Below are 20,463 nucleotides of genomic sequence, written 5' to 3'. Positions count from 1 at the left end.
CCACTAGTTGTTTAGCAGGCTTCCTGCTTCTGATGTACTTTAAAACATTTTGTTATTATCTTTTGAGTTTTTGGCTAGCTGTTCTTCAGACTCCTTTCTGGCTTTTCTTATTAAATTTTTACACTTAATTTGGCAGTGTTTATGCTCCTTTCTATTTACCTCACTAGGATTTGACTTCCACTTTTTAAAAGATGTCTTTTTATCCCTCACTGCTTCTTTTACATGGCTGTTAAGCCCTGGTGGCTCTTTTTTAGTTCTTTTACTATGTTTTTTAATTTGGGGTATACATTTAAGTTGGGCCTCTATTATGGTGTCTTTGAAAAGTGACCGTGTAGCTTGCAGGGATTTCACTCTAGTCACTGTACCTTTTAAATTCTGTTTAACTAACCTCCTCATTTTTGCATAGTTCCCCTTTCTGAAATTAAATGCCACAGTGTTGGGCTGCTGAGGTGTTCTTCCCACCACAGGAACGTTAAATGTTATTATATCATGGTCACTATTTCCAAGTGATCCTGTTATAGTTAGCTCTATAATTGTAAAATAAAATGATAAAATGTGATGATAGAAACTCAGACCTAAGAGCATTGAAGCAGTACACACATGCATTAGAACCAAAGAGCTGAGATGACTATAAATGACCAGGGAAACTAATCAGCCTAGTTTCATTGTCCGAGGTGAGTGAAATGCAAAAAGCAAGAAAACAGCAATAATGGTAGAAAATAAATTAAATGTTAAAATTCTTTGTTTTAACATGCAAATGTTTTACCATATTAGTAATACAATTAATGATTTTTAAATGTGAATTTTATGTGAATACTAAAGTCTGACCTTTTAATAAAAGAGAACACTCACCTAACCGAATGCATTCAGTAGAGGATTCAGCCCAGCTGGTACCGTGGGCATTAAAGGAGTAGCAATGGCCACGAAAAGGAATCCAAGATAAGGGGTTTCTTGATTTAGGACATTTTCCAGGGAGTTGTGGAGGATCAGTAGGAGCTATAACTGTTAAGAAACAGTTAAAAAGCAAAGTCAGTGGGAATTTTGCTATTGACTTCAATGACTTCAAAAAATAGGGTTCTTAAAAGTTAATTAAAAAGCTGCTAAGCACGTTTTAGTAAGTAGATACTACAAGCTCAAAAAAGATACCAAATAGCAGAAGCTCCCAATCACAGCTCATCAACACAATCAAATGTATACAAATCAGAATCTTCATTATCACTAGAGCTGAGCAAAACTCAGAATTTTAATCCCTGGGAAATTTAGAGTTTTTGACATTTTGTTTTCTTCTATTTTTTTAAATAAATAATATAATATAAACAATTTCATAAGAAAAAAAGCCAAACTTTGATAAGGTTGAAATAAAACAGTTAATCCTATTGAAATAAATATTTTTTTATTTTTTTAAAACAAAATTTCAGCAAAATTGACACATTTCTGTTGGAGCTATAGATTTTGTTGAATCAGCCATCCTAACAGGAAAACTGCCAGCAGAAAATTTTCAACCAGTTCCAATCATTACATTGTATAGCACAACCTTAAACTTGTGATATATTAATGTTGCAGCCTCTTGTTACGCAGAATACTCTGCAATTAATCATGTCAGGCCACAAATCAGTAATCCTGTCAGTCTGTACAAGCACCTCCCATTGACATCAGTGGGAGTTGAATATGCAGATCAAGCTCAGTGCATGACCTGTAAAAAGAAAAGAAAAGAACCCTACACTCAAGAAATATAGGCTATTTTAATTTTAATCCCTAAGAGTGGTAGAATCCCTTATTCCTCTCTCTTCAGGGGCCTAGCAATCCATTTTAGGACCAATGGGCTCTGTGTTCTTGTGCTCAGGGCCTCCATCTGATGGTCAAGTATGTAAACAAATAAATTACTCCTATGACCTCTAGGATGCCCTTCCCACAGCCTCTGGTGCAGAGAGGCATGGGGAGGAGGACTGGCTGGAGTACAGCATACTCTGGCTATGCTCACACAATTAGCTGCGAGCAAAGGTTAGAGCAGCCTAGAAGATGTAATTTCAGAACTGCTAAAATCTGTGTGATTGGTATATGTGATTCTATCATTTGGCTCACAAAGGGATGATAAGTACAGGTTTGCAAACCTTGCAAAAATGAAAACAAATAATATTTTCAGGTAAATCTAAAATTCCAATGAAACTTTGGGGATGCAAATTCATATGAGCCGAAACACACACCAAAAAGCTTGGCCTGACTCTTTAAAGCCAAAAATGTGGAGTTCTCCACACTTTTAAATCTCCTGCTGCTATAGCTAATGGTGAGTCTCCTGTAGTTCAAGTGATCTGATTTTCTGAAGCAGAAGAGGTTGGGTTCTATCATAGATGATGCCTATATATGCAGTCTATAGAGTCACTGCAAGTGTAATATTTCTGCTTGTCCCACCAGTGATTTTTTTTGCATCCTATAGCACATTAGCCATCTAGAAGTCATTGTTTCCATAGCTAATAGGAGTAACCAGATGTAATTATCTAGGCTACCCTCCAACTGTTGCAATGTAGTGGCATTATTGGGCAGAACATAGAAGTTTCTGCTACTGTATACACTTGGCTTATTTTGAAGGAACAGAGTGTTTCCTCCAACAATTGGACTTCATAGACCAGAGCTACTCCCATAAACTCCTGTTTATTTCTTCAACTGGATAGAGACTCCATGTTACAGACTTTAAAAGTACTGACACTTATCCCAATAATACACATGTTCTGTTTGGCTTTAAGGAATGACTTTGAAATTGTAGATAACTCATTAGCTATCTCCTGAGTTCCAAAAAGCAACAGCAATCTGTGTCATTGAGTACGTGTTTGAAAAAATGCAATATTAATGCAAAATAGGGTTATGTACTTGACAGACACAGGTTCTCTCTCCGTTAATATATGTTAAATATTATATTTTGTTGTAAAACCAAATCCAACCTCTAGTGCAGGTTCTCAAATTCCAGGGCACCAAACTAAAAATGTTACATTCAATTGCTTACCATCAGATTGTTTACAGACAGAGAAATAATTTTCATCACAGGATGCTGTCTTCCAGGTTCCATCAAGGTCTAGATAGACACAGGCTATTTTCTGTTTTGGTTCCCCTCTAGCCCAGTTAGAATATTTGATTCTCCTGTTATCAGTCCATTTGTAATAGCCATCAGTCTAAAAGCAAAACAAATGGAATTAACAAATGGCAGCTCATAGGCATAAACATGATACTTTCTGTTTGCACTCTAGCCTCCTGTTTCAGATCAGAGGATTCACACACATCCTCTGATGATATATGCAGCTCTATCTTTGCAGGAAACACCCATATGCCATTGTTATTATGACACCATTCAAATGAGTACTGAGCAGGTCTGAGGGTGATGTAGAACAGTGTGCCTTATGCATTTGTAACCCTTCTGCCAGGTGGAGTTGGCAGCAGCAAGGGCCGGGTTCAATATCTAGGGATTCCTCTTAACAACACAAAATAGAACCGGATTGAGCCCCACCAAGCTGGGAAAACTAAAAACCACCCTGGGGCACCTCTCAGAGGCAATATTTCCCCATTTGCAAGCACTGAGTCCGTGTACAACAAAATAAAGCTTTTATTAAAAAGGAAAAGTGACCCAGCATTAATTTGGGAAAACATCACAATCACTATTTAAAAGCACGAGACCATAAGCTTCTACCCGTAATACTCCCAACTGTGTTACTGAAAAAACTGCAGACAGAAATTCAAATAGAAGAAAAAAGCTCCACAAGCACCACATACCCCTCTGCCAATCCACACTAAATGTGTTGGTCTTTGCTAGCAGAATTTGCACCCACCACAGCCACAACCACTGGGATAAACAACCATCACGCAAAGAGTGGGGCTTTTGCAATATCTGTTAAATAGCAGCTTCCTCAGAAACAGAAAAGAACTTTCTACAGTCTTTATCATCCGAACCACATTTCCTAGACTTCCCCTCCAACTGCTAAGCAGCTTTCCTCACCCCATTTCTATTGTTCTCCTTTTCCACTCACTACTTGTTTCTCCTAGTATAGCTTCCCTGCTACTCTAGCTGCATCTCAGGATATCTTTGAATAACCGTGACGTAGAAGGGTTAAGGATTCCTACATAACTTGATACTCAGCTTGAGACCATCAAGAGTCTACCTATTAAAGCCCTATAAAATGGATACGGTCAAAATTTAAAGGAAAATTCAAGGTCTATTTGGAGTAGCAGCGTACTATTCAAACCTCACCCATTTCATGTTCTTACCACATTGCTGTTGAGACCAATCCATGCAGGCTCTCCAAACTGCAACACGTGTAACCACAGGAATAAAGCACTATAGTAATCCAAAGTGCTGGCAAGTTCTAAAGATTTTTCCTTGCAGTTGTTTCGTGCCTCTTCCCAATTCATTTTGGAGCGGATAACTGAATAGCTACTGTTACCATATTGAATAATGTCTGAGGCTGGAATTGCTGGGGAATGAAATAAATCAGGATCTGTTGTTTTTTGGGGGAAAAAAAAACAATGAAAATGTTTTCAGGCCTGGTTAGTCGTACCATTGCACCACAAATAAATGCAGCATTACAAAAATTTAGTGGGACAGCACAAGCAATATGTGAAAATCATTCCTCATTTACAACCCAAAGAAATATAAAGAATATATTTTGATGAATCGTGTTTGCTGTTCAAATCTAGAGCTATGAATCCACACCTTCTTTAGGTCACAAGTGAAAATCAGCTGGGTGCTTGTCACAGGATAGACTTCCCTCTAGCCAGCTGTGAAATTCACCCAACACAGACACCACTTAAATCCTCAAAATATGAGTACACAGGGTTGGGGCAAATTGCTTCCTAAACGGACAAGCAAAGCAAACAAATAAATATTCATTCTTCCCTTTCCAGAGTTTAATCGAAAGAGTTTGGGGTACAAACGAAAAACCAAACCAGAGTTATCCTTCTGATGGTATGGTATACAGAAATAAGACACAAAGACCTTGGCTGAGTTGTGCTCAATACAGGGCCTGAAAAGGTAGGGCAAAAATGGCTTAAAGCTGCTGCCTTTGTGCTTACCCAGTTTTAGTAGCAACTGGGGAATGCTTTATGCCAGCCAGAGATTCCCTTATGTAAAGGGAATCCTCAGCTGCCATCCTCTGACCCAAATTTTTGTTCTTCCGGTAGTGCCAGCTGTGGCACCCAGTCTGCTATCAAGCTGAGACCAGCATTTCCCCATAACTAGCCACATCTTTCCTCGTCCTCTGGGCTCTATGAGCAAAAATGAGCTTTTTATGCATCTGTTCTCCAGCCACTTCCCACTCTGCAAATCTAGAGGAAAATTGGGTTGTGAGCTTTGACCCTACCTGGGTAATGCCAGTGAAATTACGTGAAGTCCCCACAGACCCAGATGAGTAGTATAACCTGTTATCGTGTCCTTAACTTAATCCCCAGTAGACATTTTTTCTCTGTTAATGATTTTTAAGGGGTACAATTTTGTTAGTTATACCCTATATTGTGAAGGTTACTGTTGGACTTGTGCTTTTTAAATATTAGCCAGGGCACGTAGATGTTGGGATAGGCACTTTTTGTGGTTGTTCTTATAAATTAAATAAGCGCATGGAAAACTACAACAAAGTAATGTACAGAGGGACATCTCTGGTCATGAGAGGCTCAAAACTAGAAAAAAAACAGCTGCAGGCATGAGGTACAGCAGTAGAATTTTGCAGAGAAGTTTACAGAGGCCTTGTCTACACTACCAGGGTAAGTCGACCTAAGTTACGCTACTCCAGCTACGTGAATAACGTAACTGAAGTTGACATAGCTTAGGTCAACTTATCCCGGTGTCTTCACTGCACTACATCGATGGGAGATGCTCTCCCATCGAATTACCTTACTCTTCTTGGGGAGCTGAAGTACTGGAGTTGACCAGGGAGCACTCTGCCATTGATTTAGCAGGTCTTCATTAGATCCCTCCCCCAAATCGACACCCACTGCATCGATTTCAGCAAAGTTGATCTCCCCAGTAGTGACGACAAGTCTTTTGACTCACAGACTTTAAGGCCAGACATTATACCTTCCCAAGCAGTGCCAGTTAAATTGCAGCAATTTATTTTTGTAATTGCAGCAAAGAAACCCAACAATGCCATGACCAATGGTATGGCATTTCAATATTATGAAAACAGTAATTACTTATTAGCTTTTATTATCGTTCAGCACTTTGACATAAACCCTACCTATTTTTCCAGGACAAGATTTTCAAAAGTGATTTTAAGTTCTTCAGTTTCAGGGTGTTCAACTTGAGACCTCTTCAATGGTTCTGATTTTCAGAAAGTGCTGACCACCAGCCCTCTGAAAATCACATCCTTTTGAGGGGTCTCAAGATGGGCACTGAAAAATTCAGGCACCCAAAATTATTAGTCGCTTCTGAAAATCTTGGCCACAACTTACAAATGGGAAAACTGAAATAATAAACTTTTCCCTTTTCACTCAAATCCGGAGTGGAATCTACTCTTCCTGGGTAAAACCTGAGTGTTCAGACTCTGTGGGTGAAGTGCAGATAAATTGGAGGTGAAATCTAGCCCCAACTCAGAGCTATAACATAGGGTGACAGCTATTCCATCTAGAATTTCTGGGCTGTGACAGAAGATGCAGCTTCTTGGCACCAGATGCTTGAGATATTGGCAGCCACAGTATCTGTGTAAACAAGGAACTCTAGAACTCAGAGGAGTTATTAAATGTGCTTTAAATTAGAAGGCTGATAAAATGAAACTCACTGCTGTCCATCTGGCATATATAGCTTTTGTTCTGCTGACAATCATTGTTTCCCCAGTTCCCTTCCTCTCCTACCGATCTCTTCATCATTGCAATACAGTCAGTCTCGGGACAGAGAATACATGAATTAATAAAAGTGAAAAAAATGCTGGCAAAATAATAGAAGTTACCTGTTAATAATGAGACCCAATAAATCTTTTTCTGTTCTAATTTTGATTCTGTGGCATAGTGTACGTAAAATGACCTTTTTAAGAAAAGAAAATAAGTATTTAAAATTCTGGGAGGAGGCGGGTTAAATATAAGTATTTTCTTAAAAAGCAAAAATGAACTTCGGGGCTTGCATTTGATTGGTATAAGAGCATTTGTTAAGTGCTGGCAATCCCTTACAGTGCATCCAGACTATTACACTATTATCATACAACCTATAGTGTAAAAGACAATAATGCAAAGTTAAAAAAAAACATACTGGACGCTGAATATCTGCAATGAATATGTTAAAGCACCATGCTACTATAGTTCTGGATTTCTGCAAAAAAAAAAAGATTTGCAATCAGAACTGCTAGTACATGGAGACAATGTAAAAAACCTAAACCCTCCTCTTGCAGTACTGCCTTCCGTGGCAGTCGATGGTTTCATTGAATGAAAGGATGCTAAATAAGACAAGTTGAACTGCTTGCATAAAGCTTTACTCTGCCCCAGGTTATGGTGGCTTAGTCATATTTGTTCTATTTACCTCCTGTGTAATAAATGTCCAGTCAACTTGTATGTAACGATCTCTAAATGGGAAATTCCTGGCCCACTTTGCATAGTCAAATAAACTCCCATCTGTCCAAAGATAATGGCCCTCCTGGTTAACATCGTTCAGTCCAATCCAGGTTTCAGCCATGACATCCTTCAAATGAAAGGTGAGGAAAGCTGCAAAAACCCCAGAGGTATATGTTTTACAAAAAATGGATTCCCTTTCTCCAATCTCTGAAGACACCAGCATGCCCAAAACTTGAACAATGGTAAAAAATAATAAAAATAAAATTACTGCTTAAGTATTGAATTAAAAAAACTTGCAAATGCTACAATTTATTACTCTAGATTATTGCCTGATGGTGAGATTGAAAGGAATGTCGGTTACAAAAATAGTAATTTAAAAGAGATAGGAGGATTCAATTAAGAAAAGTACAAGTAAAGGTTTTCAGTGTAAAAACCCTAACCACAGCCCCTTGGGAGAGGACACAGAAATAGTACAGCCACAACACAGGTAATTTGTACCCCACACCTAGGAACTGCTGTTCAGTACCCTCTATGCATAGTGTGTTACAGAAGGCATTCAAGTACTATGGTGATGCATGCTAGCATCGAACTTTGGAAGTTAGGCAGGTATCAGACATTTTTCTCAAAGTAGTTTTCATTAATTCTTATATTAACTATTAGCTACAAAGGCAGCATAGTTTACTGGAGCAGCCTCAAAATTACAGCTACATAAACTATGTTTATGATTGTTAGAGATGGGTAGCTGTCTCATCTAGTACCAAAGGGACCAGATATTATACCTTGCACTTGTTCGTTATGTACAGAAGCCAGGTTTCCTCCTAACTTTACGCAAGTATTTCGTGCAGCATGCCAAGTCAGTCTCTCTGCTTCACTGGAGCCGAATATTTTATAACACTGTGGGGGAAAATGGGACATTTTACTGTAAAATGCCAAAGAAAGCATAAACCATGAGATTTGACCCAGTCCTAGTGCACATGCATACTGAGAACAAAGAGTGGGGGAATGTTTGTAATGCCAGATAAAAAGGAGTGGAGCTGGCAGGATGTGCAGTACTTCCACCCCAACAGGCCATCCAAGATGAGCATTGGGGAAGAACTTATGATTTAGAAGGTCTATTGATAAAGGACATTGATTTCAGGGGTGAGCTAGAAGGAGTGAATTCTCTAAGAGCGTCCAAGCAGGAACTATGTCTGGTCCAAGTTCATCAGTGAGGTTAGGCAATAATTGTAGGATAAGGTGAAATGTAACTATCAATGTCCAAAGGGGAGAAGGAACTGAACAATACGATGCAGACTGGGTTAAATCCAGGCCTGTTTTGGCAGCACCCTGCTGGTTGCTGTTTGTCAATTGGGAGAGAGTTGTGATCTAACAGACAGAGCACTGGACTGGGATTTAGGAAACCTATGTTCTATTCCTGGCTCTGCTGCTAGCCTGCTAGATGACCTTGGGCAAATCATTTCACCTCTCTGAGCCTTAGTTTCCCAACCTGTAAGAATGGGATAATGATATTAACTTCCCTTGCAAAGCGCTTTGAGAGCTACTGAAGAAAACTGCTATATAAGAGTTAGTTTTTTTCATCATCATCATGATCATAAAACCTGTTTTCTTTTATATGTACTTAACCTTTAAAGATCTAGGAATGTGCTCTCTGCTGGAGGCAGCTGCCATTTTGGTTATATCTACACTTATAGAGATGTGTAGAAAGCAGACTTTGCATGCCCCCTGGCATGGGTATAAACAGCAGTGTAGATGGTGGGACACTGCTTAGGTGAATAAAGATGCATCAGAACCTTATGGTATATATCCTACACAATTCTCTTCTCGCCCAAGCAGCGCCGCCCCTGCTTTTTTTTAAGCAGTGTAGTGCCTCTCTGCCTTCCTGTTGACCGAGCTTTTCCCAGCCACAGAGAAAGAATCCAACAGCAGGGAAAGGCTCCCCCAGGAGTGAGGCAGTGAGGCAAGATTCCAGCAGCAGCATGCTGCCAGAGCCTTTCCCCCCACCTCTCCCTTGCCAGGACCTTTCCCAGCTGCTTCCCCACTACCAGAGCCTTTTGCTGCCACATGGAGTTACACACCACAGTGTAGACATAGGCTGCTTTTCACTGTGGTATACAGCTACACGCACCCTATGTGCCAGTGCTGCAAGTGTAGACAAAGTCTTTGCATTCAGTTCAAATGGAGCCTGTAACAAAGGAGACACATACTGTGCTTTCTTATGGAACACATTATCGTCTTCATGAATGTGGCTAAAATTCAGAAAAAGAAAGTCACTTAGACTGAAAAATTATGAATGCTATTTATCTCTTGAAAATATTATTGTCTAAGGACTGGCAAAAGAATAGAAGAATGGTCTAAGAGAAATAAGCAGAGGATTTTACATTTGAGTATTTCTAGTAGGTTTGCTTTAGGGATAAGAAAGGGGTCTGCTCTGGAGCAAACTTTGTGTATAGTACCTTTGGCATTTCCGCTTTCCCAGATCTCTCTCAAGTCTAGGTCTCTCATTAGCATATTAAAGTTTTTAGGCCAAAACTTTCAGCTAGTGTAAACCAGCTTTGAAGTGAAAGGAGCAGTATCAATTTACACCTGCTGAGGCTCTGACCCATTGGGTAATCAATCTTTTGTAAAGTTTAATCAACAACTAAATCTCCCCATTCAGTTGGTTTCTGGGATAGTTTGGGCAGTGACCCAGTTAGACATAAAAAGAGAAGAAGGTTTTTCATTCAGTGCATATATATTTAGCAGGAAGATCTGACTCTCTTTCTGCAATGCTGATACAAAAAGTTATCTCCCTGATTTGTCTGAGTGCTCAGTGACTGAAGAGGTATATTTTTCTTAATGAAACTTGCTACTTCCCTCTTTTCCTGCCCTTGCATAAGGGGAGTAGTTCCTTATTATCATGTTCTTGTGGTCATGTCTATTTCCATTTACCATAGCCAGGGAACAAAGTAGTATTTTCACAAGAAGGTTTAACATTTGTTTTCCTTGTCAGCTATTAGTTTGCTGATATTTAAGCTGACAACATTAAGATGTCCTGCTATTTATTTAAAGTGGACCTACTGCATTTTTTCCAGTTCACCCTCATTCAGAAAACTGTTTAAACTTTCTGCTCAATAGAACAGTTGGTATTTTCATTCACTAAACTTGTCTAAAACAAACCCAAATAGCAGAAAAAAGAAGGATAACTTTGATTTAGGCCTACTAACAGATACAAAAATCACTCCTCTGTTAAAGGCACTTAAAGCACTCAAATTAATTCATTAGAGATTTAAATATGAGTATGACATCACCAAAATGGCTCAACCATCCAGTTAGAATGCAGCTTTCTGTATAGAATGATATATAAAGATAATAATTCATTTGTTCCATATTTAATTTCCTTGAAAAATACTGTAGATGTTTGTTACTGTACCTTATTATTAAACAAAAGCCAGGTTTCAGGACATCCTCCCAGAGGAGAAGGTGCTGTTGGAGCAAATTCTGAGTGAGTAGAATGGTTGTGCCTTTCACAAATAAAGGCATTTTTAATACCACAGTTTATGTCATTCCAAAACCCTGGAAATAATTAAATAGAGAAAATCACTTTCGGAGATTGACATTTGTAGTATCACCCTCAGAACGGTGAGCCTCCAACATTGTCAGTTAAACAGAATTGAGATTTCTTTGGAGGATTCACCCCACCCCTATCACAACTCATTCCTTAACATTTATCCAAAAATATTGTCACATTACTCACCAAAATCTTTGTTCATGACCACACAGTTTTCATCATTATTTGCAAAGTTAGGTTCGTTTGGGGCCCAGGCTACATAGTTCACTGGGGTTCCATCCAGCCAGCTAAAAGAAACAGTATGACAGTAGCTACTGGATATCGAGCCTCATAACTGTTTTAGCATTACAGGAATCATTTGGCAAACAAATTTAAGAGAAATACCATTCGCAATAGCGAGAGTTACATGGTGAAAGCCCTACGCATCAAGTAGCGGACATAGTCTTTATTCATTATTAATATTATTACTATTATTTATTGTTTGTATTATGGTATCACCTATAGGTCACAACCTAGTTGTTGCTCCATTTTACTAGTACAGCTAGATATATAGTAAAAGTCAGGCCCTTCCCCAAAAGCTGAGAAAACCTGAAACCTCAAGGTCTCACTAGTGTCCCAGTCATCTCTTTGTTCCCTCAAGATTTTAGTGCTGGAGTGGGAGCACGTCACTGCATGTTTGGTCTTCATTTGCTTTCTTTCTACTTGGCATGCTGATGTGGAAGAATGAACTTATTTCTAGCAGCTCATTTGACCTCCCCTCCTCTTAATGATCCAGTGAGGGTGAGGGAGCTGGCATTGCCAATGCTTCTCCTCCACTCCCATCTGCTCCAGAAAACCCTTTCCAAGTATGTTTCTAAAACAGTAATGATCCACAGAGAGCTGTCTGGTCCCATCCTGTTCTTGTTTCCTGCTGAATCGATGGTAGAGGATGATGAAATGAAGAGTACAGGTTGACCAGGGGTCGGCAACATTTCAGAAGTGGTGTGCGGAGTCTTAATTTATTCACTCTAATTTAAGGTTTTGCGTGCCAGTAATACATTTTAACATTTTTAGAAGGTCTCTTTCTACAGGTCTATAATATATAACTAAACTATTGTTGTACGTAAAGTAAATAAGGTTTTTAAAATGTTTAAGAAGCTTTATTTAATATTAAATTAAAATGCAGAGCCCCACGGACCAGTGGCCAGGACCTGGGCAGTGTGAGTGCCACTGAAAATCAGCTTGCATGCTGCCTTTGGCACGCACGCCATAGGTTGTCTACTCCTGATGTAGACAATATCATTGTCCTTTTTGGAAAAAAGGAAACCACACTTCTCACACTAAATATGCCCATAGCAAGGGGCACTAATCCCAAGAATGAAAATCTGCAGAGTGTGGCACATGGACTTGACTTGCTCACATTTTCTCCCAAAATTCAGAAATTGAAAAAGAAAAGATTTTGTTTGTATAACACTGGAAAACCATTTTCACACAGACTTTTCTGCTGAAACTAAGTTACAGTAAATTTTCGCAACACAGTTAGCAAACCTGGAAATGGAATATCTAAGAAATTCAAATATAGCAGTGCTAAAGAGCAGTCATTCATTACACATTACACACTTTAAAGTTGCTTCTTTACTTACCTAAATTTTTGATCAAAGCTGACAGTTAGGCCAATGAAATATGAATTCATTCTGTTTTTAGTGTAAATCTAAAACATGAAGAGATTACACTAATTTAAAACAATTTATCTTTTATACTGAGCAGAAAACTAGAAGGGGCTCAGCCACCTTTGTGGTGCTGTTTCTCCCTTCTTTGGATCCCAGGGGGCACCGAGAACAGATCCAGGATCCATGCTGTGGCTAGGAAGTAAAGCCAGGAAGAGTGATGGTGGGAGGAATGTATAGAACAGGACAGGAATGCACATCATCTCTCTGCTCCTCAGCTCTGCAGAGCTCAGACAGCCAAGATAATACAGCCCATGGCAGTTTCTCCCTCTCTACCTCCTCAGCAGTCACATACTTTTTCTCTACTCACCAAAAGTAAATAAAATCCTAAAATAAGATTGTGGGCCTGTGCTTTTCTCTGGATCGTTGCCTTTATTTTCTCAGCTGCTTCACTGCAGCTCATGCCTGAAGCACTCACATCAACATCAGATGGTGTTTCATTGGGCCATTAAGGCCTATCCGGCATGCCTGACTCAGTCCAAACTCCCATTATCTTTGGAACTTTTGACCCTAACAAGTGGAACAACAGTGGAGTTTGGAAATTATTATTTTGCACTGCAATTTGGCTGTTAAGAAGTTAATTTATGTACAAATGTAAATGTAATGAATTAACCATGCTGGTCTATTGTACAATTAACTCCTGATGAGATGTGGTGTGGGTCTGAAGGGACTCTCTGCATTCTCTCCAAAGTTTCGGAAACAGAGCGTGAGATGTCTATGATCACTATATTGAACATATTTTTGAATCAATATGTCTGGCTCTTACATATCTCCATAGAAATTTCCTTTCACTTTCACTGTCAATGACAGCAAGATCTGCAAACTTCTTCTTGCAAATATCCCAAGCTTTCTCCATAGGGACATTTTCTATGCTGAAGTAGTACTGCTTGTCTTCATAGATAACCCATCCATCATCAGTGACTTTGTAATCTGAAAGATAAATAAAGTGACATATGTGGTATCTGTACTGTACACGTTTTCATCATACAGTTGTATTTTTTTCTGGCAAGAGGGAAAAATACCTACCAAACTTGGTACTTGGTTCAGGTTTTAATGGTATGCCTGTAAAACAAAATATCAGCATGAGCTATGTTTCAAACACTTATTCAAAGAAATTGATTTTGTGCAGTAGCTAATGACAATGACTTGCAGGGGAAAAAAGGAATCAAGCATTATCTTATGCATTGCACAGGTTTTTGGCATGAACTTCACAAGACTAACATAAAATATATTTATCATTTAGCATAATATCATTGAATAGTTACATTTGAAGAAAACACACATGTCCATAAAAAGTACTAGGTTGCAATAAGTATGCACTCTGTATAGTACTTTTAAATGTGCTCTAAAATATATTGCCTTAGGTGAAATCCATGGGTTCAGACCCTCAATGTTCCTACTTAGACAGAAATTAATTATTTCATTAACATTCTACGATATGGTAGGGGTCAGAGCAAGCCATTGCAGGCCTGTGTCAGCAGTGATGCTGCCATTTACACCGGTGCAAACCAGACACGAGGATTCAAAGCTTGACACAGATTTTTCAAAAATATTACAAGTAATTCTCCATGTCCTCACTGACTTGTGCTATCTTGATGGTTTGGTTTGTGTTAGAAAAGTGGAGTTTAAAGAGAAATTTAAGGAGAGAGAGGGTAGGCATCTTGCAGATGAGTTCAGGGGAGTCAAACCAAGCAGAGGACAGTGTGGAAGAACCCATGGAGGTGACTGTTTGAGAAAGTAAGAAGGAGGCAGACAAGGTGGGAACACTGGCAGAGTGGGAAGGAGGTGATGCAGGAGGATAGATTGTAAGCAGTGCTTAATTTGTAATGAAAGAGGTGCCGGGGCTCAAGCAGTTATTTTACATCCATAACTGATGCAGCAAGCCCAGAGGTGCCGGGACTACAAACTGCCAAGCCCAGAGGTGCCGGGACTACAAACTGCCAAGCCCAGAGGTGCCGGGGCTCAGTGCAAGCAAGCCCCTGGTACAAATTAAGCACTGGTTATAAGGGCTAGATTTACACAGAGCCCCAAAGCCTGGCTCTAACAGAACAGTCCTAATGCCCTAGTTAGAAAGTGGACAATGAGGAAGAAACCATCCTGTCCCTTGCCCCAGGTCTGGCCCCTTGAAAATTCTTCTTCTTTCTTCAGTATGCCTTGGGGGGGGGGGGTTTGCACAAAGGCCATTATTTTTGCTGTTACCTTTCCTCCTTCCTTCTCTGATTTTGTTTGAGGGGAAGATTTTATGAAACAGTATGAATGAGAAACAGGCTTCTGTAGGTTATTGCTTCAATTTGGGATCTAATGGTCAAATAACCTTAAGTTTGCCTTGCAGTGATCACATGCAGTATTGTTTGTGGTCATTGATAAAGATAAAAGTGATTTATAATTATTTTATTTTTTTTCATATTTTTCCCCACATGGTGATATTACAGGGCAGAGTTAAGGTTGTTTAGGTGCCTTAATTGTGCATTTTCCAACCTTATCATATTTGGATTTCTTTTAAGTGTGACCTGAACTCTGAATTTCCTGGATTTGTAATGCTTGGTTTGAACACAATTACAGTATCTCTGAAATCCAATTTCTCTAAATTACTCTAAAGTTCTCCTATCCTTAGCTCCATCTTAACCTAGTTGGGGTTTTTTGGTCTTATTTTTTAAAATTACTCAGAATCTCATACATGAACAGTAATCAAGGAACCCAAAGAGGATGTTTCCATTGAGTTGAAGATATGCAGTAGCAGCCTAAAATAAATTTTTCTTGGTTTTAACATTTAAGGGTGATTTGCCAGTGCAAAATAGCCAGAGCCCCTGATTAACTGAGATGAGTTTACATGTGCTTCACGTTGCTAGAGCAGTGCAAAGCAGCTAAAGCATACCAGTGAATTTGGCTCTCAGTTTACAACTGATATTGGTTTAGAGCGCTGTGTTACTGAGGGCAGCACTGTGTGAAAAGAGGGTGCTGAGTCCCAGAGTTCCAACATCTCTGCCATTTATGGGCTCCCCCTATATCTATGTTTCATTTCCCCTGGCAATGCTGCAATAGAAATAATAATGGTGATTTTACAAAATATAATATCAATATGCTAGTTTATATACTTTTACAATCCCTTCCCTATGGAACAGTATGTTAAGACACTGCATGAGCAATATTGTATCGTACAAAAGACAGTCCCTTGGTCACACCGAGGCCAAACAAAAGAGTTAAACATTACAAAATACAGGAATTGATAACAGAACTGCTAACCTCTCTCTGCAGAGATCCAAAAGTGATAGAATAATAATACTTATTCATAACAACATTTACTTCTTTTCATTCTATTTCTGAAAGGTTGTCCAAGATGAAGATGAACTGATCAGGGCTCCCACCCACAGTTTCTCAAATCCTCCTGTCAAGCCTTATTGATAACTGATAAACAGATACCAACCAAAACATAGCGTTCAGAATGCTAAAAAGGGGCTGCACAGGATGTGCTTGCTCAGTTGGTACACAGAAGCCAATATTCTGATGACATCCTAGTCATGAGTAATTTACTAGAAAGATAACTTCGATTAATCAAATGACAAATGGTTTTTAACGTGACAGTCCAGTACCTCTCCTGGTGTTCCAGAATAGTCTTTCTGTCAGGATGGATCTCAGGGGTTCAGAAGTTTCATTGCCTGGGGGCAGGTGCTGCCATCCCTCACCTCACCCTCAGCCAGTTTTTTGTGTGCCCCCAGCTTTCCTTTTATTTTAGGGACATGGGTAGTGGGTGCTTTCAAACTTGCCTCGAAGATATTTCTGTACCACGGATGACATTGCCCCTCTCTTCTCGTTCAGACAGGTTCTGGTGCCCATGCCCTCTGCTTATGTACTCAAATACTCAACTAGGGGGAGGGGGCAGAAATTCTACACACAACCGGGGAGGGGAGGGAAGGAAAATTAGGCAGAGGGTCAAAATAAGCTAAATATTTATTTTATTTAGTATTTATTTCAGTATCGGTCAGTTATTCCTATAACCCTTATTTCTCTGAATCCCTGCACTCCCAGGGAAACAGCACCTCGTGGTACCACTCACTTTTGGGTTTTGCTAGAGTGTGGGTGACATTGGGGCAACCTGTGAGCCACATGACAAAGTGGGCTTTGGGGTCAATCATGTTGCCACAATGACCTTTTGCGGATTTTCTACTGCTGAGAGCCCTGCCCCTTGGACAATGCTAGTATAAGCTAAATCAACCTCTATTTTTTCCTCCTTGTCAGAGCAAGTGATTTTTACACCAACTGGTCCATTCGCTTTTATTATATTCTCAGACAATATAAAACAGAGCTACTTTTGCTCAAGGAAATTGAAGCTCTATACCTCCTGCCTTCCAGCTCTCCTTTGGACAAAACTGATCCAGATAAAGGGAGGAGATAAGAAAGAGAGATACTCCTCTTAAAGAGATAGGCATCCTTGCACTGCAAAAATTTTCAATATATGGGATAGTGAGCTATGGCCACAAATAAAATACAAGGGACCTTTTTTGACCTTCTGTATCTCTGTATTTAGTTAAGAGATCAGAATTCATGGCCTTGCTCTTTATCTACTGTGTTCCCTTCCTGTGCTTTCAGACAAAGAGTGATTCTCAGTGTCCTACCTATTTTTAATTTTAGTTAGTCTGTACTGTACTTTGTTTATATTGCTCTAATTAAATAGATCAGTAGTCCTACCTTTTTTTATTTCACAAATCCAATTAAGTAAATGCTCACAATACAAGTCATTCCACTGCATTTTTGGACTTCCCTGAAATGTTCCACAGTGTTCAATTCCTTTGTCATTATTGGGTTCTTCTTCATTCCAGTTTTCATAAATCACCTATGATGGAAACACAGCTCTATTACTAGTTACTTCTATAGTTGTGAACTGCATTGTCAAAAAGCCTCAAGGGTTGATCCTTCCAAGTGTATCATTTCTGAGGCCAGTAGGAGCAAGTGTCGTGGAACCAAAAAGCTCAGTCTTTGTACAGAGGGAGATGAGCACCTTGTACTATATGCACACTGATATAGCTGAAAAGGGCAACCCTGATGGGCTGAAGAAATTACATCTACTAGTTGATAACTATGACTCAGGGCTGCAATGATGGGGTTGTAAAATGGTGTAAAATCAGAGGAAGTGTAGTACATCCCTATAGAAGCATTCTATTTTACCTATGTCAAAGTCAGTTTATCATCTCCAGGCTGAGGTCAGAGCCTACTCTCACTTCCATGAGGTGGCAGACTAGTTTTGATAGTCCAACCTCAGACATGAATAGGCCCTGTTAGAAGCAGATTGCTCTGAGGGGTAATGCTGACCTAGTGGGACATTATAACTGTCTTTGAGCCACATATATCAACCTATTAACCATCAAGGCTCCCTTCCCCCACATCTTTCTTCCAGATTGATATCCATGTCCATATATTATGAAGCAGCAAGGAAGGCCACTAGAGCTTGGGTGATGGAAGACATTTTCCAGTTGGAATATTTCATGGGATTCAGATTGCATATGCTCCTGTTTTATGGTTGTGTGGCTGGGGTGGAAGATATGAAGTGATTCTTTTCCTCCATCATAGCCTCTGTGAAGACTAAACTACTGCACTTGTTTAGTGCAGTGGCAGAGAGTGTTCTATGGAACTGGGTATGAAAGTTTAGGAGGGCATGGGAAGGGAGTAAGAAAAGGCTCAGAAAAGATTACAAAAAAGATATTATAAAAGCCAGAAAGACAATGATTGTCTAACAACTAATATACTCACTGGAGAACCATCAATCCAGGTATATCCTTCATCAGGATTCAAGTAAATCAAACCCATCCAGAAATGCTGAAAGATAAATCCTTTGTCCCTAAAATATATTATATGATTTGATATGTGGTTGTATATAATAGGACAATGATATAAGCTCTTTATACAAAAGACATTTTAGAACTTATAGCAGTTCAAAAATTTTGAAATCTCTATACAATTATATCATAAAAGGAACCTGCAAAGGAAGAAAATGTGTTTATATTCATTTGCCTTTCTTCATGATGTACAATGATGTATTCCTCTTGGGAAAGTGTTTTCTCCTTGTTTTCTGTCATAGACATATTGGCCCATATTCCACTCTGTTTGTGTTACTCCAGTAGGAGAAAAACAGCCCCATCTCTCCAGAGGACATAGAACCAGCTCCTACCCTAAATCTGTCACAGTTTCCATGTGAGGCATGCTGGTCTCTGACAATTCTGAGCTGATAGACAATTCCTTGTGAACCATTACTAGCTGGTAGAGTTTAGAATAGCCACTAGCAGCCACCACAGAACTGGCCCAATGATCAGAGTGTCATAATCAGCTTCTGATGGTGCTTCCTGTCTACCACACCAAGTAGATCTTGACTGCAGCAGATCATCAGGCCCACGGGGAATATAAATATTTGTCATCCTTGTGTTTGATGGAGAACAACTTGAAGGACCAGAGAAGTGGGAGGGAGCTATCTCAGCCCTCTATCAAAGTGGTGAGGGGTGCAGGCTTTTCTCAGAGATCTTTTCTCTCAACTATATGTTAGGAGTTTGGGTTAAGAGATTTCAACAACATTTAAAACAAAAATAAAGAATTGTAAAACAATTTAACTAACTAAAAATCTGTTTCTCAATGCTTAGGTTTCACTTTCATGATACTCATTATTATTTCCAGTGCAGTAGCGGATACAGTCCCAGACTGAGATCTAGGCCTCCTTGTCCTCTGTATTGTATAAACACATCACAGGAATGAGTTCCTGACCCAAAAAGCTTATAGCTACACTAAGCCATAGATTCTTCCAGGAAAAAAGGGTAGACAAGATATGAATCTCTAATCTATCTATTGGTAGACAGATGACCAAGCAAAACAAAAATGAAAAAAGCAAATACATCCTACATATTATTATATATAAAACTAAAATGGACAAAGTGTCAAAAAGTCTCTTTCCCACTCTTAAATCTATTGGAAAAATAAGTTTATAGTACACCATCACCTGGCAATTTAAACAACAAGAAAAAACAAACAAAACTACCATCTTGTATATGCCAATGAGAGCCTTTGATATGAATTCACTGGGAAACACCAGATATTGAGACTTTGTATCATTTGTATAGAGTTACTTTTCAGAGTACAGTCACACTAAAGTGGCCTGATTTTGAAAGAAGTTTCACAGCAACCTCAATTTTTGTGGACACATTTTGGCACCTGCTCATGCTAGCAGTTAGAGGCCTAACTACCTGATTTGTGGGCGCAATCATGCAGTTAGATGACCAATTTTAGCATTTACATCTGCAAAACAAAACAAAACAAAAAACAAAAACATCCTAACAACCACCATCAACTTTTCATAGTCAGGACATAAAACTCTTCTAATTGTTAGTAAATTTGATATATTATCATAAATTAACTCTGTTATCACTTTTAGAAGTCTCCAACCCATACACAAACATTTGCACATCAAGTTCCTGAATTCTGAGATTTCTGTTACACCTAAATTCCTGGGGTTTATTTTAAATATAGTAATTAAAAAATAAGTGGGGTATAATGATAAAGATATAATGAACAGATATTTTCTTGAAATTAACCCTTTCAGGCATTGCTGTCCTCAGCATTGCAATGCATAACTCACCTAGAAGGCAAAGTCTTATTGTCAAAAGGGATTTAGGCACTTAGGAGCCTAAATTCCATTAACTGTGCATAAATCCCATT

The 20,463-nt window shown here is 39.1% G+C and overlaps 1 protein-coding gene across 1 annotated transcript in view; it reads right to left on the bottom strand.

The window, feature by feature from the left end:
• Window positions 1-20,463, bottom strand: part of LOC123363284 (macrophage mannose receptor 1-like) — a 55,731-nt gene that overhangs the window by 10,882 nt on the left and 24,386 nt on the right. The window contains exons 14-26 of the mRNA XM_045004149.1: window positions 18,514-18,601; window positions 17,455-17,599; window positions 13,795-13,830; window positions 13,535-13,698; window positions 12,685-12,752; window positions 11,249-11,349; window positions 10,925-11,067; window positions 8,295-8,409; window positions 7,484-7,665; window positions 6,753-6,855; window positions 4,252-4,481; window positions 2,999-3,164; window positions 853-1,002 (exon numbers count right to left, since the gene is read on the bottom strand). Of these exons, the coding sequence (XP_044860084.1) occupies window positions 853-1,002; window positions 2,999-3,164; window positions 4,252-4,481; window positions 6,753-6,855; window positions 7,484-7,665; window positions 8,295-8,409; window positions 10,925-11,067; window positions 11,249-11,349; window positions 12,685-12,752; window positions 13,535-13,698; window positions 13,795-13,830; window positions 17,455-17,599; window positions 18,514-18,601 (1,691 nt within the window). The remainder of the gene's footprint in view (window positions 1-852; window positions 1,003-2,998; window positions 3,165-4,251; window positions 4,482-6,752; window positions 6,856-7,483; window positions 7,666-8,294; window positions 8,410-10,924; window positions 11,068-11,248; window positions 11,350-12,684; window positions 12,753-13,534; window positions 13,699-13,794; window positions 13,831-17,454; window positions 17,600-18,513; window positions 18,602-20,463) is intronic.

The sequence above is a fragment of the Mauremys mutica genome, chromosome 2, assembly GCF_020497125.1.
Source record: "Mauremys mutica isolate MM-2020 ecotype Southern chromosome 2, ASM2049712v1, whole genome shotgun sequence".
NCBI classification, from domain to species: domain Eukaryota; kingdom Metazoa; phylum Chordata; order Testudines; family Geoemydidae; genus Mauremys; species Mauremys mutica.
Note: the sequence above shows the minus strand (reverse complement) of the source record. Positions and strands in the feature narration are given on the sequence as shown.